At 54.2% G+C, this 16,972-nt stretch overlaps 1 protein-coding gene and 2 long non-coding RNA genes across 3 annotated transcripts in view; 1 reads left to right on the top strand and 2 right to left on the bottom strand.

Moving 5' to 3' along the window:
* LOC138415352 (uncharacterized) overlaps positions 1-16,972 on the bottom strand; it is a 121,139-nt gene that overhangs the window by 73,925 nt on the left and 30,242 nt on the right. The gene's annotated exons all lie outside the window — the stretch shown is intronic.
* Positions 7,504-15,182, top strand: ENPP7 (ectonucleotide pyrophosphatase/phosphodiesterase 7). The gene is made up of 6 exons (XM_069543850.1): positions 7,504-7,910; positions 10,558-10,703; positions 11,794-12,420; positions 13,065-13,302; positions 13,950-14,047; positions 14,391-15,182. Exons 1-5 carry the CDS (start codon positions 7,658-7,660, stop codon positions 14,030-14,032), a joined length of 1,347 nt encoding a protein of 448 aa, XP_069399951.1. The 5' UTR covers positions 7,504-7,657; the 3' UTR covers positions 14,033-14,047; positions 14,391-15,182.
* LOC138415353 (uncharacterized) lies at positions 9,812-11,360 on the bottom strand. Its single transcript, XR_011247195.1, has 3 exons — positions 11,227-11,360; positions 10,892-11,069; positions 9,812-10,201 (listed from the first exon to the last, which is right to left on the bottom strand). It is a non-coding gene; the product is annotated as an uncharacterized lncRNA (long non-coding RNA).

Genomic DNA, 16,972 nt, shown 5'->3' with positions numbered 1-16,972 from the left:
AAGGGCCTGGCTGTAGAGTCACTTTTCCTTCCCTCTCTCCCTCACCATCTTTTTCTCCCTCTGTCTCTGATGCTGTCTGTCTCCCTCCTCCACAGCTCTGACTCCACTTTCCTCCTTTCTCCCCTTGACCAGGTGGTCACATCTGCTGATCCCAGGAAACAGACCACAGTCTCTACAGGGACCTGCCGTCCAGGACTGTCCCTACCCTAGGTCTAACCTACTCTTCAGACAAACTGTCCCCCACCCAGAGTTCAGGTCCCCAACCCTCCCACCCACCCCTCCATCCCATCGCAGACTCTGAAACGAGAGACCCCATCTCTGGGGAGACCTCCCCTGCACACCAGGAAGGAGGCCGGTGAGGAGGAGAGAGGCGGTAGCGGGGGGAGCGCCCAGCGTCCCCCGAGAGTACTGCTAACCCACAGCACATAATCCTGTTAAAATATTAATCCTCATTTAGCCAGGAGGCGAGGTAGCCGCTGAGATAAAGGCCCTGAGAAGTCATAAAAGGCAACAGCAATTGATAAAGAGGATCATTGTTACGCTAATAAAATCCCAGTCGGGAAGGTCGAGTCAGGCCCCAGTAATCAGAACAGTCATCAGCAGGCAGGTCCCGGCCTCAGCGGGTAGGGGTGACCGCCTCCCATGACACTGGAGGGGGCCAGTGGTGGAGACAGAGAGAGGAGGAAGCCAGCTCTCTCTGCTCCTCTTCCCTGCAGCACTGCTGGACCGAAGCAGCCCTTTGAGAAGGAATGGCCATCCTTGGACCGGGGTCTCCCCCTTAAGGAACACCACAGGTCGTAAAGATTGTGACCCCTCCTGGGGGCACACCGGAGGAGCTCAGTCCCGTCTGTGTGGCTCCTGGTGGCTTCCCACTGCCTCCCAGGCACTTGTCCCAGGCTCAATGGCTTAGTGCCCCACCCCACCCAGGGACACAAGGATGAGGCACCCATTCCAGCCCCCAAACCAGGAGTTCATGCAAGGGCCTGCATCCTGGGCTCTGTTTGGGAAGAGTCATCCCTGTGTCCCCAGGTCAAATTCTTCTTTGTCCCGGGCCCTCCTGATGGCAACCCTCTGCTCCAGCTAAACTGTATAACCACGCTGCTCTTCATCTGGCATCCCCAGAAGTAAACAGTATGCCAGCAACACCACACCCCCCAGGAAAGGGCACGAACTGGCAGCTGAGAGAGACCCAGCCAGACCCAACTTTGCACTCATCACTGTAGAAATCTGGCAGGTGGACCCCTGACCTCAAGGCTCCCCCAACAAAGAGGACAGCCCCTGGCTGGAGGGGCCCTGATTCCACACCCTCTCCCCACCAGGGCATCTGGGGCTCGCTGGCAGGCAGCACAGCCTGGGGGGCACAGTGGCCAGAGAGACAGAGATTCCCATTTTCAGAAGGAGACAAAAGAAAAGCAAGGAGACTGGTCGGGGGCAGAAGGCCACAGCAGCGGTCCTGACCTGCTAACGTCACCCACGGACTCTTTCAAACAGGCATCAGGAATGACACAATGCCTGCTGTGTGCCAGAAGGAGGGGATAAAGAGTCACTCACAGCCTAACAGGGGGAGACAGAAAGAACTGCCACGTAATTTACTCATACCAAGTCATAAATGAGATTATAGGGACAATGCCTGGTAGGTCCCTCTCCCCAGCAGAAACCAAACACAGCTGGGCAGGCTGGTTCGTCCTAACCTGAGCCTCATGTGCCGCTCAGCTGGCCAGGGTACTTGTGTGTTGCACATGGCCACCTGAACGTGTCAAATCTACCTGGTCCCCAGGCCAACGAGGCCTCTGGGTGAGGTCCTGTGGGGCACCAATGACGCCCTAAACAAGAAAAGCAGCCAATAACCCCCCTTCATGCTTCCTTCTGTGTCCTCAAATAGGGGCCCTTCAGGACCTCTCTCCACCATGCATCCTGGTTTGCCCATAAATGCTGCACCCAGAGGAGACACCAGCCCTGTCTCTCAAAGCTGCGCAAGCACCGGACTCAGCTGGGGAGCCCTTGGCTTCAAGAACAGCTGAGACAGTGACTTTGAAAGTGCTTTATCAGCACCCAAGCAGCAGGGCACACACCCACCACCCAGATCTAATAGCATACTCCAGCCTCTCAAGGAACCAGGGCTTGAGATTCTAGGACTGAGGTAGGACATGTCCAGGATGACCCAGGAGATCTTGTACTCCAGAAAGCAAGGGAGTGCTCATGGAAACAAATGATGGGGCAAGTCAGAGGGATGCCAGAGGCAACTGCAAGAGCTCCCTGTGGCCAATGCTGGAGTGATTTGAGCAATGCAATAAATCAAGTAGCGTTGAATTATAATTCAAAGTATAAAATAAATATCCATGGGTCCAGACGGGAAGAAATGATGGAATAAACAAAGAGGAAGAACAGACAAATGTATGCAGATTCTCCCAAGGAGGTGAAGCACGACCCCTCCCTCCTTAAGTGTGGTGGCACGTAATGACTTTCCTTCCTTAAAGCTGAATATGAAAATTGAGGGTAGGAGACAGTAACTCATGGTGGAGAAACCTGACCAACTCTCTGTTGGCCAGACCTTGTTGGTCAAGGTCAACATCCACAGCGATGAGTCATGTGGACAGTATGTACCCTTGACATGATATAATGAGAAGATGCTTTATCTCCATGCTTTTCTTCCCAAGAACCCACAACCCCAGTCTAATCAAGAGGAAAACATCATATCACTCCAGTTGAGTGACATTCTACAAAAGGCTTGACCAGCACTCCTTAAAATCTGTCAATGTCAGAAAAAAACAAGGAAACTGAGAAACTGAACCACCCAAGAGAAATGCAAGGAGGTGTGATAACTCAGTGCAAAGTGGGATGCTGGAGCAGAGAAAGGACGCTGGGCCAGACGCTGATGAAATCTGAACAGAATATGAACTTGAGTTAAACATGACTTAATCTATATTGGCTCATTAACTGCGCAAAAATACCACATAGTGTAAGATGTTAACAATAGGGGAAACTGGGCATGGGGTATATGGGAACTCTCTACTATCTTTGCAATTCTTCCATAAGTCTAAATCATCAAAAAATAAGCTTATTCTTTAAAACGTTTTGCCTAACCAGAAAGTATGGTAGATACTTGCATAATTTTTCCCTTTAAATGTATTTATTCGTATTCAACAAATATACATTGAGTACGTACTCTGGGCTGGCATCACACCAGCAAAGAACAATATGGCAACCCCTGCCTACAGGGATCTCTGAGTCTACCTGAAGAATGACCAGCATGCAAGAGGATAGGGAAAGCTACAAGTGACAAATATCAATACAAATGATGGAAGTCTATGGAAAATAGAATCCAGAAGTATATCTTCCCCAAAATATACACTGCAAATTAAACAGAGAATAAAGCCCTAAGACTCAGTGATCACTGTGACCACTGGATCAAAATGATCAGAATGGTCAGAAATGATGCAGCATCTGTACGTGGAGAGCTCAAGATAAGAAATCGTGAAATGAAACTCCCAGCCTTCCTGGCTTAATACGTTAAGACATCATTACACACCTGCTAAGTCACCCAAAAGGAACAAAAAATAAAATCCAGTGAAAACAGTGGCCCAGAGGCGGTACTAGCATCTATCCACTAGTACCCTGATAGCAATTTGATTATAAGAACCAAGCAGCCTCTACATACTTTGTCTGATAACCCCTCGCTAAGGACTGTCCCCCAAGGAAACAATGTGAATGGGAAAGAAAAGGAAAAAGTCAGTGATACCAAGATACTCACAGCTGCACTATTCTTTAAAGAAAAAAATCAATAGCCCCAAAGCCGAACGAGAAGATCCCAAGCGGCTGGTAAGTCACTGGGATCTAGTAGTTTTCCAAGGGGGATTCTGCAGGCAAAACACCACCTGGGCTCAAGTCTCAGCTCCTCCGCTTGCTCAGTTACCTTAAAACTCTCTGTTTCAGTATCCTCAAGCATAAAGTGAGGCTATTACTACCTCCTGCCTCCAAGAAGTGCTGCAAAGCTTGAACAAGATCATGGATGAAGCCCAGGGCTTGGTCTGCAGAGCTACCTTATAACTGTTAGCTACAGTCAACATACTCTCTTTCTGCTGATAAGCTCTAGGAGACTAGGGAATAAAAAGGAAACTAACAGGGGGTGAGCTAAGGAGCTCCCTGTGACAAAATGTGAGTGAGGTAGAGTCAAAAAAAGGAGAGGAACCACCCCAAGTCTGGCTGAGAGCAGGAAGCAGATCTTTCATGCCACCTTCAGGCCAGAAAGCCATGCCGGCAGGAGAGGGTGGGCAGGAGAGGGAATTTCCACATCCCTGATGGGGACCAGCAGGAGGAAGCACAGAGTGAGAAGAGAACAGCAACCCCTCCCTCCCCACACCCCACACCCACCCACCGCCTTCGTACCCCAGGTCTGTGCCCCTCTGCCCCTGGCCCCGGCCTCACCCCTGGACCACTGCATCAGCCCCTTACTCACCTCCCACCTCCCACCCGTCATGCAGCAGCCAGCATATCATGTCACTCCACCTGCTTAAAGCCCAGCAGTGCCTCCCAGGGCCATTATCCTATTATCGTCTCGGATTAGGTCCTGCTGAGAGTGACAGAAAACCCAAATAACGGAAATGGAAGCAGAGAGTGTGTGTAACTCTCCCTTGCGAGGGTTCCCCAGGGGCTGAGCCATTCAAGGCAGGCTGGCCACGCTGCCCAGGATGCCTTGGGGGACCAGGCTCCTTCTGTGTAACCTCTCTCAGCATGCCCCTTATCATCAGTTCTCCGGGCAGCCTCTGAGCTTGAGGCACCAGAGAGAGGAAGAATCCAAAGAGGGGCAAAGCTGGCACTGGGAGGAGACTGAGGGCTAGCGCATAATATTTTTTCTTTCAACCCATTGGCCAGGGCATGCTCACATGGCCAAACTGCACTGCAGGGCATGCTGGGAAATGTAGTCTTTATCCTTGGCAGACATTTTATTATAGACGAAAGGAAGAATAATACACATTAGAAGATATTAGGAGGACAAACATTAGAATAACTAACATAAAATCCAGAGTCCCCCAGGCCTGCCTTCCAGCCTCAAGCCTGGTCGGTTCCCTCTTCCACCTCAGTGTCACTGCCTGGAAGGTTTATCTGCCCATATATCTCCCAGCTGCTGCTGCTAAGTCACTTCAGTCATGTCCGACTCTGTGCGACCCCATGGAAAGCAGCCCACCAGGCTCCTCTGTCCATGGAATTCTCTGGGCAAGAACACTGGAGTGGGTTGCCATTTCCTTCTCCAATCTCCCAGCTAAAGCCATCCTATAGATCTGTGCAGGCTTTCCTGGTAGCTCAGCTGGTAAAGAATCCGCCTGCAATGCAGGAGACCCTGCATTCCTGGGTTGGAAAGATCCCCTGGAGAAGGGATAGGCTACCCACTCTAGTAGTCATGGGCTTCCCTGGTGGCTCAGATGGAATCCTCCTCCAATGCAGGAGACCTGGGTTCGATCCCTGGGTCAGGAAGATCCCCTGGAAAAGGAAATGGCAACCCACTCTGGTATTCTTACCTGGAGAATCCCCATGTACAGAGAAGCCTGGTGGGCTATAGTCCATGGGATCCCAAAGAGTGGGACACGACTGAGCAACTCAGCACAGAACAGCATGAAATGTTGAATCCTCGGAGGGTCTTTCAGGTCCCCACTCCAGCACTAGAATGAATGTGGTCCCCACTGCCCTCTCCTAAGACACCCACACTTCCTCCATGGTACATTTGGCAGCTCCTCACACAGGGCCATGGTGGAGCTCCGGGACATAAGCTCAGTGAAGGAAAGCCTGCCCTGTGTGCCCCAGCCCTGCACAAAGCCGGCACAGGGCAATCCCTACATATCCTGCTTGCACAAGTTCATGCAGGGGACCATCTCCATCTCTCGGACTCCAGCCTCTGAGAGGCTCATGTGGGTGGCGCTGTGTGTGGACCCCTCCAGGGTGTGGCCCCTCAGATGGGGGAAAGGGCCCAAGAATCTGTACCCTGGGGCCCCACTGCCTCACCGCAGAGGAGGCTGCAGGTGGCTCTGAGACCCTGGGGATCGCCTGACAATAGTCCTTTTCACCAGCCAAGCAGAGTCCTAGGTGGAATCACCCTCAGCAGTTCAGCAGCTGAAGACAATTTAACTTGGGACATACCAACTATTTGACACCTCCCCTCAGGTAGACGTGGCCAAGATAGAATGCTCTGCCCTTGACCTGCCCTTTGACCTCTGACCACCCTATGGGATAGCTGCAAGACACTATCACCCCAGCTTTCCAGGCAGGAAACCTGGACGTCTCCCTCGATTGCTCCCTTTCCATCTCCCCAGCATGCAGTCTGGAAGCAAATCCTTCCAGGAGAGCCTCCAAACAACCCACACCTGTCACTCCCCAGCCCCCATCCTGGTTTGGACACCAGCAGTCCCCTCCCTGTGGAGCGCCGCCCCCCGCCTTTGTCCAGTCCTGCAAATGGAGAGGCCTGAGTGAAGTTTCTTGTTTTTAATGCTAGATCAGTGTATGCCACTCACATGCCTAAAACCACCCCATGGCATTTCCCGCCTGCACTGCACAAGAATGCCAGACTCCATACCGCAGCCACAGGATGCCGCCCTCCCGCCTGCCCCCGATCCACTCCCCAGACGGACAACCCCCAGGATCACTCCCTCACAGTCGTCCTCTCACCAGGCCCCGGCTGACCACCCGCCAGACAGATGCTCTATCTTATTTCCCTGCGTCTTCCTTTTTGCTAACTCCCACTACTCTACTGCTTTACTTGCTGACTCATGTTGTGTGTCCCCAACCAAACTGAAAGAAGCCAAGAGCACCGTCTGTCTCCTTCACTGCCGTGTCCGCAGGACTTGGAATGGGACCTGGCTGGCGGAACATGTTTCATAGGGAGTGAGAAAGAGAGACAGAGACAAATGGAGAGAAAGTGAGTGAGAGAGACAGAAAACTGCACGACGAAATCCGTGGTCCCTCCTGACACCACCCTCTCCGTGAGCACAGCGTAACAAGGGAGGCCACACTGCTTACCATCTTGCTGATGAAATCCAGCAGCGAGGTTGCCCATGCCTGTACCCTCTGGGGCTCCTCGAGGCCTGAGGAGAGCACAGCAGGCACTAATCCAAGCAGGCACTGCCTGCCCCACCGCAGGAGCCCCCTTAGCATGGGCAGGAAGGGGAAGAGGTTCTCCCCCAGGTTGGGGAGTCCCCACAGACAAGGCCAGCCACCTGAACCCTGAACCCACAGCCCTGGTCCAAAGGCCTCCCCAAATTATAGTCTGGAGGAAGGGGCCCCATCTGGGTGCTCTGGGACAGAGTGAGCAGGGCACAGGGACCCAGAGTCGCTAAGAGAGCTGGGGTTGGGGACACAGGCTGTCCTGATGGAGTGGGTCGCTTCTGCTCGCCATGCCTTCCAGAATGGTCGCCATCCTCCCTGGAAAGACACTTGTGCACAAAGCGGGAGGGGCAGCAAGATCAGATCCGCTGTCAATAAAGGCAGATGCGCCCGAGGGCCAGGCCCAGGGTGGTGCGGACACAGCAGCCAGGGGCCGCTCTCTGAGGCTCCCACACGGTCTCAGTTCAAAGATGCACAGGATAAGAGCTGCTCAGTGACCCTGGGACTTTGCTCTGCTCTTCAGCAGAAAACTTCCCTCTGCATTTGCATCTCTGGCGAACCCATCATGGGAGCCCCAGCTGTCCTCCTCGCTGTGGCCCTGGCCACCCTCCTGGCTCCAGCATCAGGGGCACCCGTCCACCAGCAGGCCTCCCAGAACAAGCTGCTCCTGGTATCCTTCGACGGTTTCCGCTGGAACTATGACCAGGACGTGGACACCCCCAACCTGGACGCCATGGCACTGGACGGGGTGAAAGCTCGCTACATGACCCCAGCCTTCATCACCTTGACAAGCCCCTGCCACTTCACTCTGGTCACTGGTGAGTGCTGGCCTCAGATGGGGCTTGGGGTCTTAGCCGGGGGCAGCCGAGAAACCAGGGAACCCACAAAGCAAACTGCAATGCGGGCATGGAGTCTAGACCCGGGGGGCACACAGTGCAAGGGCAATGGTGAGGCCAAGGAGGGGACACTCTCACTGGGCAGACATGACCCGGCCAAAGGGGATGTCAGGAACCCTTACTGTCGGGGGCAAGTGATAGAGGCAGATGAGACCTGGAGGTCTCATCGTAAGTGGGGACCACACCCAGGGTGGCATCCCAGGAGGGCTTCTGGTGGAGGTGTGTGGCCAGGATTCAGAAAGGCAGGAGAGTTGAGCCTGAGGCTCCTGCTCTTTCCACTGCTTGCTCCCAGCCACCCTCGAACCCACCATTGCTCTATTTAGGCCAGAAGCCTAAAATCTGGGTGTCACAGAGCCACACTTCCTCCAAAGGCTGGAAGGGAGGATCCTTCCCACCTGTCCCAGCTTCTGGGGAGCCAGGCGATCCTGGACTTGTGGCTGCAGCTCTCCAGTCCCGGCCCTCTGTCACACGGCCATCTCCCATCTGTGCATCTCTCCTCTTCTTGTTAAGGACACCAGTCATTGGATTTAGGGCCCAGCTGATCGGGAATGCCCTCATCTTTTTTTTATACATAATTTTATTTGTTTATTTTTTTACTGCACTGGGTCTTCATTGCTGCACGTGGGCTTTCTCTAGTTGCAGTGAGCAGGGGCTACTCCTCACTCAGTGCCGTGAGCGTCTCACTGTGGGGGCTTTTCTTGCTGAAGAGCACAGGCTCTAGGCACCCAGGCTTCAGTAGTGGCAGCATGCAGGCTCAGTAATTGTGGCTCACAGGCTCCGGAGTGGTGGTGGCACACAGGCTTAGCTGCTCCACAGCATGTGGGATCTTCCCAGACCAGGGACTGAACCCATTGGAGGGCTTCCCCAGTAGCTCAGTCAGTAAAGAATCTGCCTGCAATGCAGGAAACCCTGGTTCGATTCCTTGGTAGGGAAGATCCCCTGGAGAAGAGATAGGCTACCCACTCCAACCTTCTTGGACTTCCCTTGTGGCTCAGCTGGAAAAGAATCTGCCTGCCATGTGGGAGATCTGGGTTCGATCCCTGGGTTGGGAAGATCCCCTGGAGAAGGGAAAGGCTACCCACTCAAGTACTACGGCCTGGAGAATTCCATGGACTGTATAGTCCATGGGGTCACAAAGAGTCGGACATGACTGAGCGACTCTAACTTTCCCTTTCCCCTGCATTGGCAGGCAGATTCTTTACCACCGTGCCACCAAGGAAGTCCCAGGATGCCGCCATCTTAACAAAACTAAGGACATCTGCAAAGACTTTATTTCCAAACAAGGTCACATTCAGAGGCTCTGAGTGGACATGACTGAAAGTGAAACTGTTAGTCACTCAGTCGTGTCTGACTCTTTGCAACCGCATGGTCTATCCATGGAATTCTCTAGGCAAGAATACTGGAGTGGGTTGTCATTCCCTTCTCCAGGGTATCTTCCCAACCGAGGGAATGAACCAGGGTTTCCTGCATTGCAGGCAGATCTTTTTTACCATCTGAGCTGCCAGGGAAGCATGACTTTAAGGCATGTCACTCATACAGACAGCTTATTCTCACTCCAGCATTTTCATGACCAAGGCCCCTTCCACACGCAAGCAGAGGCCCCTGGTGCTCCCTTTTGCATGTCACCTCCTTACTTACCAATGGGGAATATGAAGGAAGGAGGTGGACTCTTCAACACCCCTCTTTTTTTACTTTCTGAACTCACGTGGAGGCTGCTGCTGCTGCTAAGTCGCTTCAGTCGTGTCTGACTCTGTGCGACCCCGCAGACGACAGCCCATCAGGCTCCCCCGTCCCTGGGATTCTCCAGGCAAGAACACTGGGCATTGCCACGAAAACAATTTTGTTTAATTTTTGAGGAACCACCACACTGCTTTTCATAGCAGCTGCACCGTTTCACATTCCTACCAACAGTGCACAAGGCTTCCAACAGAGCATAGTGCTTTTGGGGGTTTTGTGTTTTTTTTAAAGTTTATTTATTTACTTATTTGGCTGCGTCAGGTCTTAGTTGTCGTGCACCGGGTCTTCGTTGCGTCATGTGGGATCTCTCGTCACAGAACGCAGATTCTCTAGCTGTGGCTTGAGGGCTCAGAAGCTGCGGTGCATGGGCTTAGCTGCTCTGCGGCATGTGGGATCTTAGTTCCCTGATCAGGGATCAAACCCACGTACCCTGAATTGCGAGGTGGAATCTTAACTATTGGATCACCAGGGAAATCCTGAAAAAAATAAGTTAAAAAAGACACTTTCTCTTGGTTCATTTATCTTCCTGCCTGAGATTCTATTTTATGGTTGGGCCATAATGGATTTAATTAGTTCTCTCCAGATAGCCAGCCAGGTTGCTCCCAATCTTTTGCTAAAACCAACGAGGCTGCAAACGATATCCTAGAACGTGTGTATTTACGCCTTTGTAAGAGTTCAGCAGCAGGACAAACTACTCTAAGGGGAAGCAGAATCTCTGGGCCGGGGTACGTGGCTGTGGTGGCCCAGTCCGGCTCCCAGGGCCACGTGTGCTTCCCCGCCCCCTGCCCTGGCTGTGCCCTCCCTCCCACCACCCCCCTCTGCCATCCCACAGGCAGATACGTCGAGAACCATGGGGTGGTTCACAACATGTTCTACAACACAAGCAGCAAGCTGAAGTGGCCCTACCACACCACACTGGGCATCGAGAAATGGTGGGACAACGGCAGCTTGCCCATCTGGATCACCGCCCAGAGGCAGGTAATGCTGCACCCACGCCCACTTGGACAGACGGAGGAGGTGGGAGGGGGACCTGGCTGAGCAGGCTGTGTCCATGGCATGACCACGGGACATCCACGGCGGGACCTGGGAGTTCAATGCTCCCAGCCTGGGAGAGGTGCTGGGTGGGACCCCACGGGAGATGGAGCCAGGTGCCCATGAGGACCCACCAGTGGCTGCACAGGCAGCGCTGTCCTCCCCGGGACCCAGAGGGATTGTTGCATCAAAACTGGGCTTTGGCACTGGTGAGAAGGGGGCCACAGGGAAAATAATGTCACTCCACTAACAGGCAGGGAACAATGAAATAGCTTCATCCTGGTTCCCCTCTCAGGGCCTGGCAGTCGAATTCTAAAGGGTGAAAGATAAGAGTAAGAGGTGAGTCATCCCAGTGAAAAGCCCAGAACCCCAGCCTCTTGCAATGCTCTGGGCTTCCTGACAACAAACTCAAATGGATGATTTCAAGGTGAGCCCAGAAGAAACTTCACAGGCAGGGCGTCCAACTCACATCTGAGTCCCCTCACTTCAGAAGGAGCTACCAGACATCAGGCTTGCTTGCAGAAAGCATAGCCAAGAACTGACATCTCAAGGTGGATATGATGACCTGAGGCAGTAGACAGATGGTAGCAAGGACAGGTGGATCTGTAAACAAAACAGCAATTGGTTTATGGAAAGAAAGATAGATGGCCGGGTTGAAGGCTAGAAGGGCAGGCAATGGAGGGGCCGATGGATGCATGGCAGGAGAGGCCCAGCTGCAGGTCGAAAGGGAGAGCTCACAGAGCAGTGCCGTGACCTACGACCACAGTGATGATGAGAACACAGCATATCTGGGGACACTTTTATATCTACTATCTGATTAGTGCTGAGTCCACTGGCCTCTATAAAATCAGTATCAGCCCTAATAACATAAGATAAGAGCTATGAAAGGTCTTTCAGAAAATACGAAGGCCCGTGGCTGCAGGCAGGAGCAGGGATGGGTGAGCATGCAGTCTGGGGGCAGGCGGTCGGGGCGGATGTTTCAGCAGGGGACAAGTGGGAGGAGGCCCACGGCCCTGATTCCACCTTCCGCCCACAGGGCCTGAAGACCGGTTCCTTCTTCTACCCCGGCGGGAATGTCACCTACCAAGGCGAGGCCGTGACGCTGAGCCGGAAGGAAGGCATCCTACACAACTACAAGGACGAGGCGGAGTGGAGGGCCAACATCGACACGGTGATGAAGTGGTTCACGGACGAGGGCCTGGACCTGGTCACCCTCTACTTCGGAGAGCCGGACTCCACTGGCCACAGGTACGGCCCCGAGTCCCAGGAGAGGAAGGAGATAGTGATGCAGGTGGACAGGACCGTGGGCTACCTCCGGGACAGCATCAGGAAGAGTGGCCTGGAGAGCAGCCTCAACCTGCTCATCGTGTCAGACCACGGCATGACCACCGTCAACAAGACAGCCAGCGACCTGGTGGAGTTCCACAAGTTCTCCAACTTCAGCTTCAAGGACATTGAGTTCGAGCTCCTAGACTACGGGCCAAATGGGATGCTGCTCCCCAAGGAAGGGATGCTGGAGAAGGTGTACAAGGCCCTCAAGGACGCCCACCCCAGACTCCACGTCTACAAGAAGGAGTTCTTCCCCAAATCCCTCCACTACGCCAATCACCCCCGGATCACCCCTCTGCTTATGTTCAGCGACCCAGGTTACGTCATCCACGGGGTGAGTTCCAGGGTGCCGGCACGTCTCTGCCCTGCTGAGTCTCTCTCCAGTTCTGTAGAAAGCACTCCCCTGTTTCTAGTCAGACCCCAACTTGAGGCGTGTCAGCCTCCAAAGGGACACACCCACACCATGTGACAGGAACTGGGGTGTGTACATGCATTGCGTACCTGCGTGCATGGGTGTGCATGCATACATGTGTTTGTGTGTGCACGCGTGTGTAGAGGGTAAAGTGGGAAGGCTAACTGTAAGAGTGACACAGAAGAGGTGAGAGAGCTCAGGGAGGCTGAGAGGGAAGCAATATGCAGAGCAGGGGCAGGATTCTAGGGAAGAAGTACTGACGTGTGGGCACCCAGCCATGGAAAGAAGCCCAGAGCGTGCCCTTGGCTGAAGCTCCACCCCCTTTACGCGGGTCTCCATTCATGTCTCTGGGTCTTCCCTGAGGCTCCTTCTTTGGGCCACTGATATTTGGGGCTGAGAATTCAGAGACACGGAGGCTCAGAATCTTTCCCACCCCCACACCCTGGCATTCGAACTCCCTCCAGCGGTCCTCTGCAACCCAGGGCCCGGCAGGTGGTGCTCCTGGAGAGGGTGGGGAGGGCTGGGAGGGTCAGCACAAACTCACTCAGGACCCTCCCTCCTGGCAGAGAGTGAACGTGCAGTTCAACAACGGGGAGCACGGCTTCAACAATGAGGTCATGGACATGAAGACCATCTTCCGGGCAGTGGGCCCCAGCTTTAAGAAGGGCCTGGAGGTGGAGCCCTTCGAGAGCGTCCACGTGTACGAGCTCATGTGCAAACTGCTGGGCATCGTGCCAGAGGCCAACGATGGGCTCCTCAGTACCCTACTGCCTATTCTCCAGGAGACCACCACGACCCCCTCAGGTGTGCCTCCAGGCAGCTGCAGGGGATGGGGGCCTGCAGAGCCACAACCAGGGTGCCCCACCAGCCAGTTGGTGTTGCCTGCTCCTTCCTGTCCCTGGCTCCTGGGAACATCTGGAGTCCCTGATATCCCCATGGCACCTGACACCGAACTTTGTGCACCTCAGCTGCATATGCAGGAGAACCGGTGGGCGTGAGCAGCCTAGTTTAACCTGGGGAGGCTGAGGGCCAGAGGAGCTGGCAGTTTGCCCACTGCACAGGCCACCTCCAGGCTCCATGGCCACGTGAAGACTCCTTCCTGGAGTCTTCCTGTCAGCCTCCCCAACACACATCCTTGCCCCAACCCTGACCCATCTCAGGAGCAAAGGTCACCCAGGAGCTGGCAAGGTGGCAGCTCTTGGGGGCACCTGCCTAGGGATGGGCAGGCCTCACTGGGCAGGGGCTGTGAGGGGTCACACAGAACACAAGCCAGGAGGCCAGTGCAGCTGGGGCAAGTGAATGAGGTGGGGGGAGGGGCGGTGCAGGGTAGTGTGTGATGAAACCAGGTAGCTTGTGGGGGTGGCCTGGGGACACTTCACCTGCCATTAAAGAGTCAGGGTGAGGGACATGCTCCCATTTCTCTCGTTCACTAATCCTTTGATTTTCCTTAGGGTCTGCCCTCCTGCCAAGTGGCTGGCCTCCCTTGGTGACGGGACTGCTGGTGGCTGCAGCTCTCCTGGTCGAGGTCGCATAACACCCCCTGCTCAAGGTCAGAGACCCAGGAGGTGGAGTTGTGAGGAAGCTGGAGTCATTCTGCACCCCCAGGCCCCTACCTGCACCCACCCTGTGCCCTCCCAGGTCCAGCTGAGGGTCAGGAATGCCCACAGGGGCCCTCCTCAGTCTCCGCTTGACGCGGGTGCCTCCGTGCACTGTCTGTCCCCACCCAAGGTCCCTCTACTCCCTCCCTCCAGGCTGCCCGCTCCATCTCCTCCACCTTCATCTCTTCCACCCGCTCCGTCTCCTCCACCTTCATCTCTTCCACCCGCTCCGTCTCCTCCACCTTCCCCTGCCCCATCCCTTCTTCCTAACCCAACACACACCTGTTCTTCCAGGCCCACCTCTTCCAGGAAGCCTCCAGAAGCTGCAAACAGGGTCTGAGCCTACTCCTGCTGTGATGATCTACTGGATATGGATGGGCCTCTCTCCTCAGAAGACATGGGACCAGGCCTACATGCCTCCGTGTCCCCACAGCCCCAGCCCAGGCTTGGCCATGATGATGCTGGCCATCTGACCCCTGCCCAGGTTTAGATCATCCCTGGGGGCATAATCTGGTTCACTGGCCCACGGCCCCCAGACTCCCAAGATGCCCCCATACCTTCCCTCCCTCTCCCTCTCCTTCAACCCCCCTTTCGGCCTCCTCCCCTCCTCTCACAGCAGAACCAGCCCCATGACAGCACGGGACAGGGAGGGGGGCATGGATGGGGAAGCGGTCACTGAGTAAACGGTGATGGGGCGGGGGGGTACCCGAGTGCCCACTTGGGAAGGTGCAGCAGGCCTGCTGGTGGTTGCGATAGGACTGAAGCCTCAAACACTCAGACGCCAAACTCCAGCTCCAGTGGGCGATGAGGAGGCTCTGCCCTGGAGCCCCCAGCCCTGAATCCACACGCCTCCGGCTCAGGGGCCATCTTCATCTGAGCTGACCAGGTCCTGTACCCAGGCCACCAGGAGTACACCGCCAGGCAGAAAGCACGGATGGGAATAAAGGACCCCACTGGCTGTTACCAAAACACGGTGACCAACGTGGGTGCAACTTTTTATTCTAAAGCCTGCTGGTTTCTTACAGCCTTCCTACTTGGATCCAGGGTATAATAAACTCCTATTTCCTTAGGAGGCTGACAAACACAGGGGAACCTACCTATTCTTGTCGGGAACGGGCCCTGGTTGGACTGCCAGCGAAAGCTGGTAAAGGGTGGACTCCCCATTAAAAAGCAAAGGGGGGATGTGAACTGATAGGAAACCAGAACTCTATGCCACATTGCTCAGCTAAAAAGAAAATGCAGCAAGTGGCAGAATGCAATTGTGGGGGAGGGGAGGGATGTGTGTGTGTTGTAAGTCTACACATAAGACATAACCTTGGAGAAGTTTCAAGAAAAGGTGAACATTGACTGGCTTCAGAGGGGACCTGGGTGGCCAGGCCAGGGGCAGGGGGCCAACGTCCAGTGCCTTGGACACCGTCAGTACTGAGCCACTTCAAGGACTGTGCACTCACAACAGCTTTCAAGAGCATGGACTTTGGAGTCAGACCAAGTACTGCTCCAGTCTGTCCCCATGGCCTAAGGGGAGTAGCTCACCTCCCCCAGCCTCAGTTTCCTCATCTGGAAAAATGGGATAATAAGGAGGTGTCCACGTCTCTGAGATTACCCCAAGACGAAGCACCGAGGCAGGTGGTTCTTAGATAGTAGCCATGGGGATAATGAAAACCCTACTATGGGAGATGCTAAAGTTGTCAAATTCAGCTCTTGCATGTAAATCCAGCTGTAACAATGAGAGACACATTCTTTGAAGGACGGGATTGTCAGGATCTGCCTATTCCTTGTCTATGAATCCCTCTTCTCCCTTGCCTGGGCCTCTCGCTTCTCTACCTGCAGTTTGAGCCCCATCTCCATCTGCAGGATCCATCCCAACCTGCCCTCCACAGCTGCCTAACCACCAGCCTGGGGCTGGAGTCCTGCCTGACCGGAAAGGCCCTGCGGCTCCCTGGCCCTGCATCCCATAGTTGTCCTGGAAGGACTGCCCCACCCCCACCATGTGCAACCCTACTGGGATAACCCAGGCCCTCCTGACTGCCCACACCAGCTTCCGAATCTGGACAGGCCCAAATCAGGCTGGAGGGAACCGGTGGGTGGGGCATCCCTTCGCATCCCTGTGCACGGAGCAGTGAGCGCTCAGAGATGCCAGAGTAACTGCCATGACCCCCATCTCCAAGAGACACCCAACCTCTCACCAATAGCCCACAACGACCATGGTCAGGCTAGCCTACTTTCTAGGGACGAGCCAACAGATATTCTAAGAATCACTCTCGATCGGCTTTTTCAAACAGAAAAGGGAAAGAGAGAGAAAAGAGAGAAAAATAATCTGCTCTAGCCCACATTAAGTATTCTGCTACCACAGATGTCTGTCATCCCCAGAGCACCCCAAAAAAGTCCCGGCAGTTGACTAACACCGAATAAACTTCTTGCATTAGGAACATGGGAGCTGAGACAGGCTGTGAGCAGTGGGCTGATTCCCATCTGTGCAGCTGGGGGTGGGCTGGGGGGTGGGGAACACCACCCTGAGCAGATGACGGGTTCAAACAGCTCCTGAACTCTGACACTCACTAACTCAACATTCTGCAGCCCTGGACAGATTCTCACCTCTGGGCCTCAGTTTCCTCATCCATAAAATCAGAACCAATAGCAGCACCTGTCTAATGAGGTGGTCTCAATGATGAAATTAGTATTTGCAAACTCTTTAAAACAGGGATTGGCCCACAGAAGGCCCACGTGTTACGTTTCAGGAGTTATATAAAGAGACAGGGTATCACAGAGTGAGAAAGTCACACTACCTCCCTTTTCATCTCCAAACCTTCTTGTTTCTCTAACAGAAAGTTTCTGCTTGCTGATAATAAATCTTAAACACCTCCCTCTGTAGCACA

This window comes from Ovis canadensis, chromosome 11 (assembly GCF_042477335.2).
Source record: "Ovis canadensis isolate MfBH-ARS-UI-01 breed Bighorn chromosome 11, ARS-UI_OviCan_v2, whole genome shotgun sequence".
Lineage (NCBI taxonomy): Eukaryota > Metazoa > Chordata > Mammalia > Artiodactyla > Bovidae > Ovis > Ovis canadensis.
The sequence above is the reverse complement of the archived record's forward strand: the minus strand, read 5'-3'. Positions and strand labels throughout refer to the sequence as shown.

Excerpts from the sequence above, each read along its gene's own strand:
- ENPP7 (XM_069543850.1), top strand. The coding sequence starts at position 7,658 with ATGGGAGCCCCAGCTGTCCTCCTCGCTGTGGCCCTGGCCACCCTCCTG. Across the intron at positions 10,704-11,793 it reads GGATCACCGCCCAGAGGCAG|GGCCTGAAGACCGGTTCCTT; the intron begins GTAATGCTGCAC and ends TTCCGCCCACAG. Across the intron at positions 12,421-13,064 it reads CAGGTTACGTCATCCACGGG|AGAGTGAACGTGCAGTTCAA; the intron begins GTGAGTTCCAGG and ends CCCTCCTGGCAG.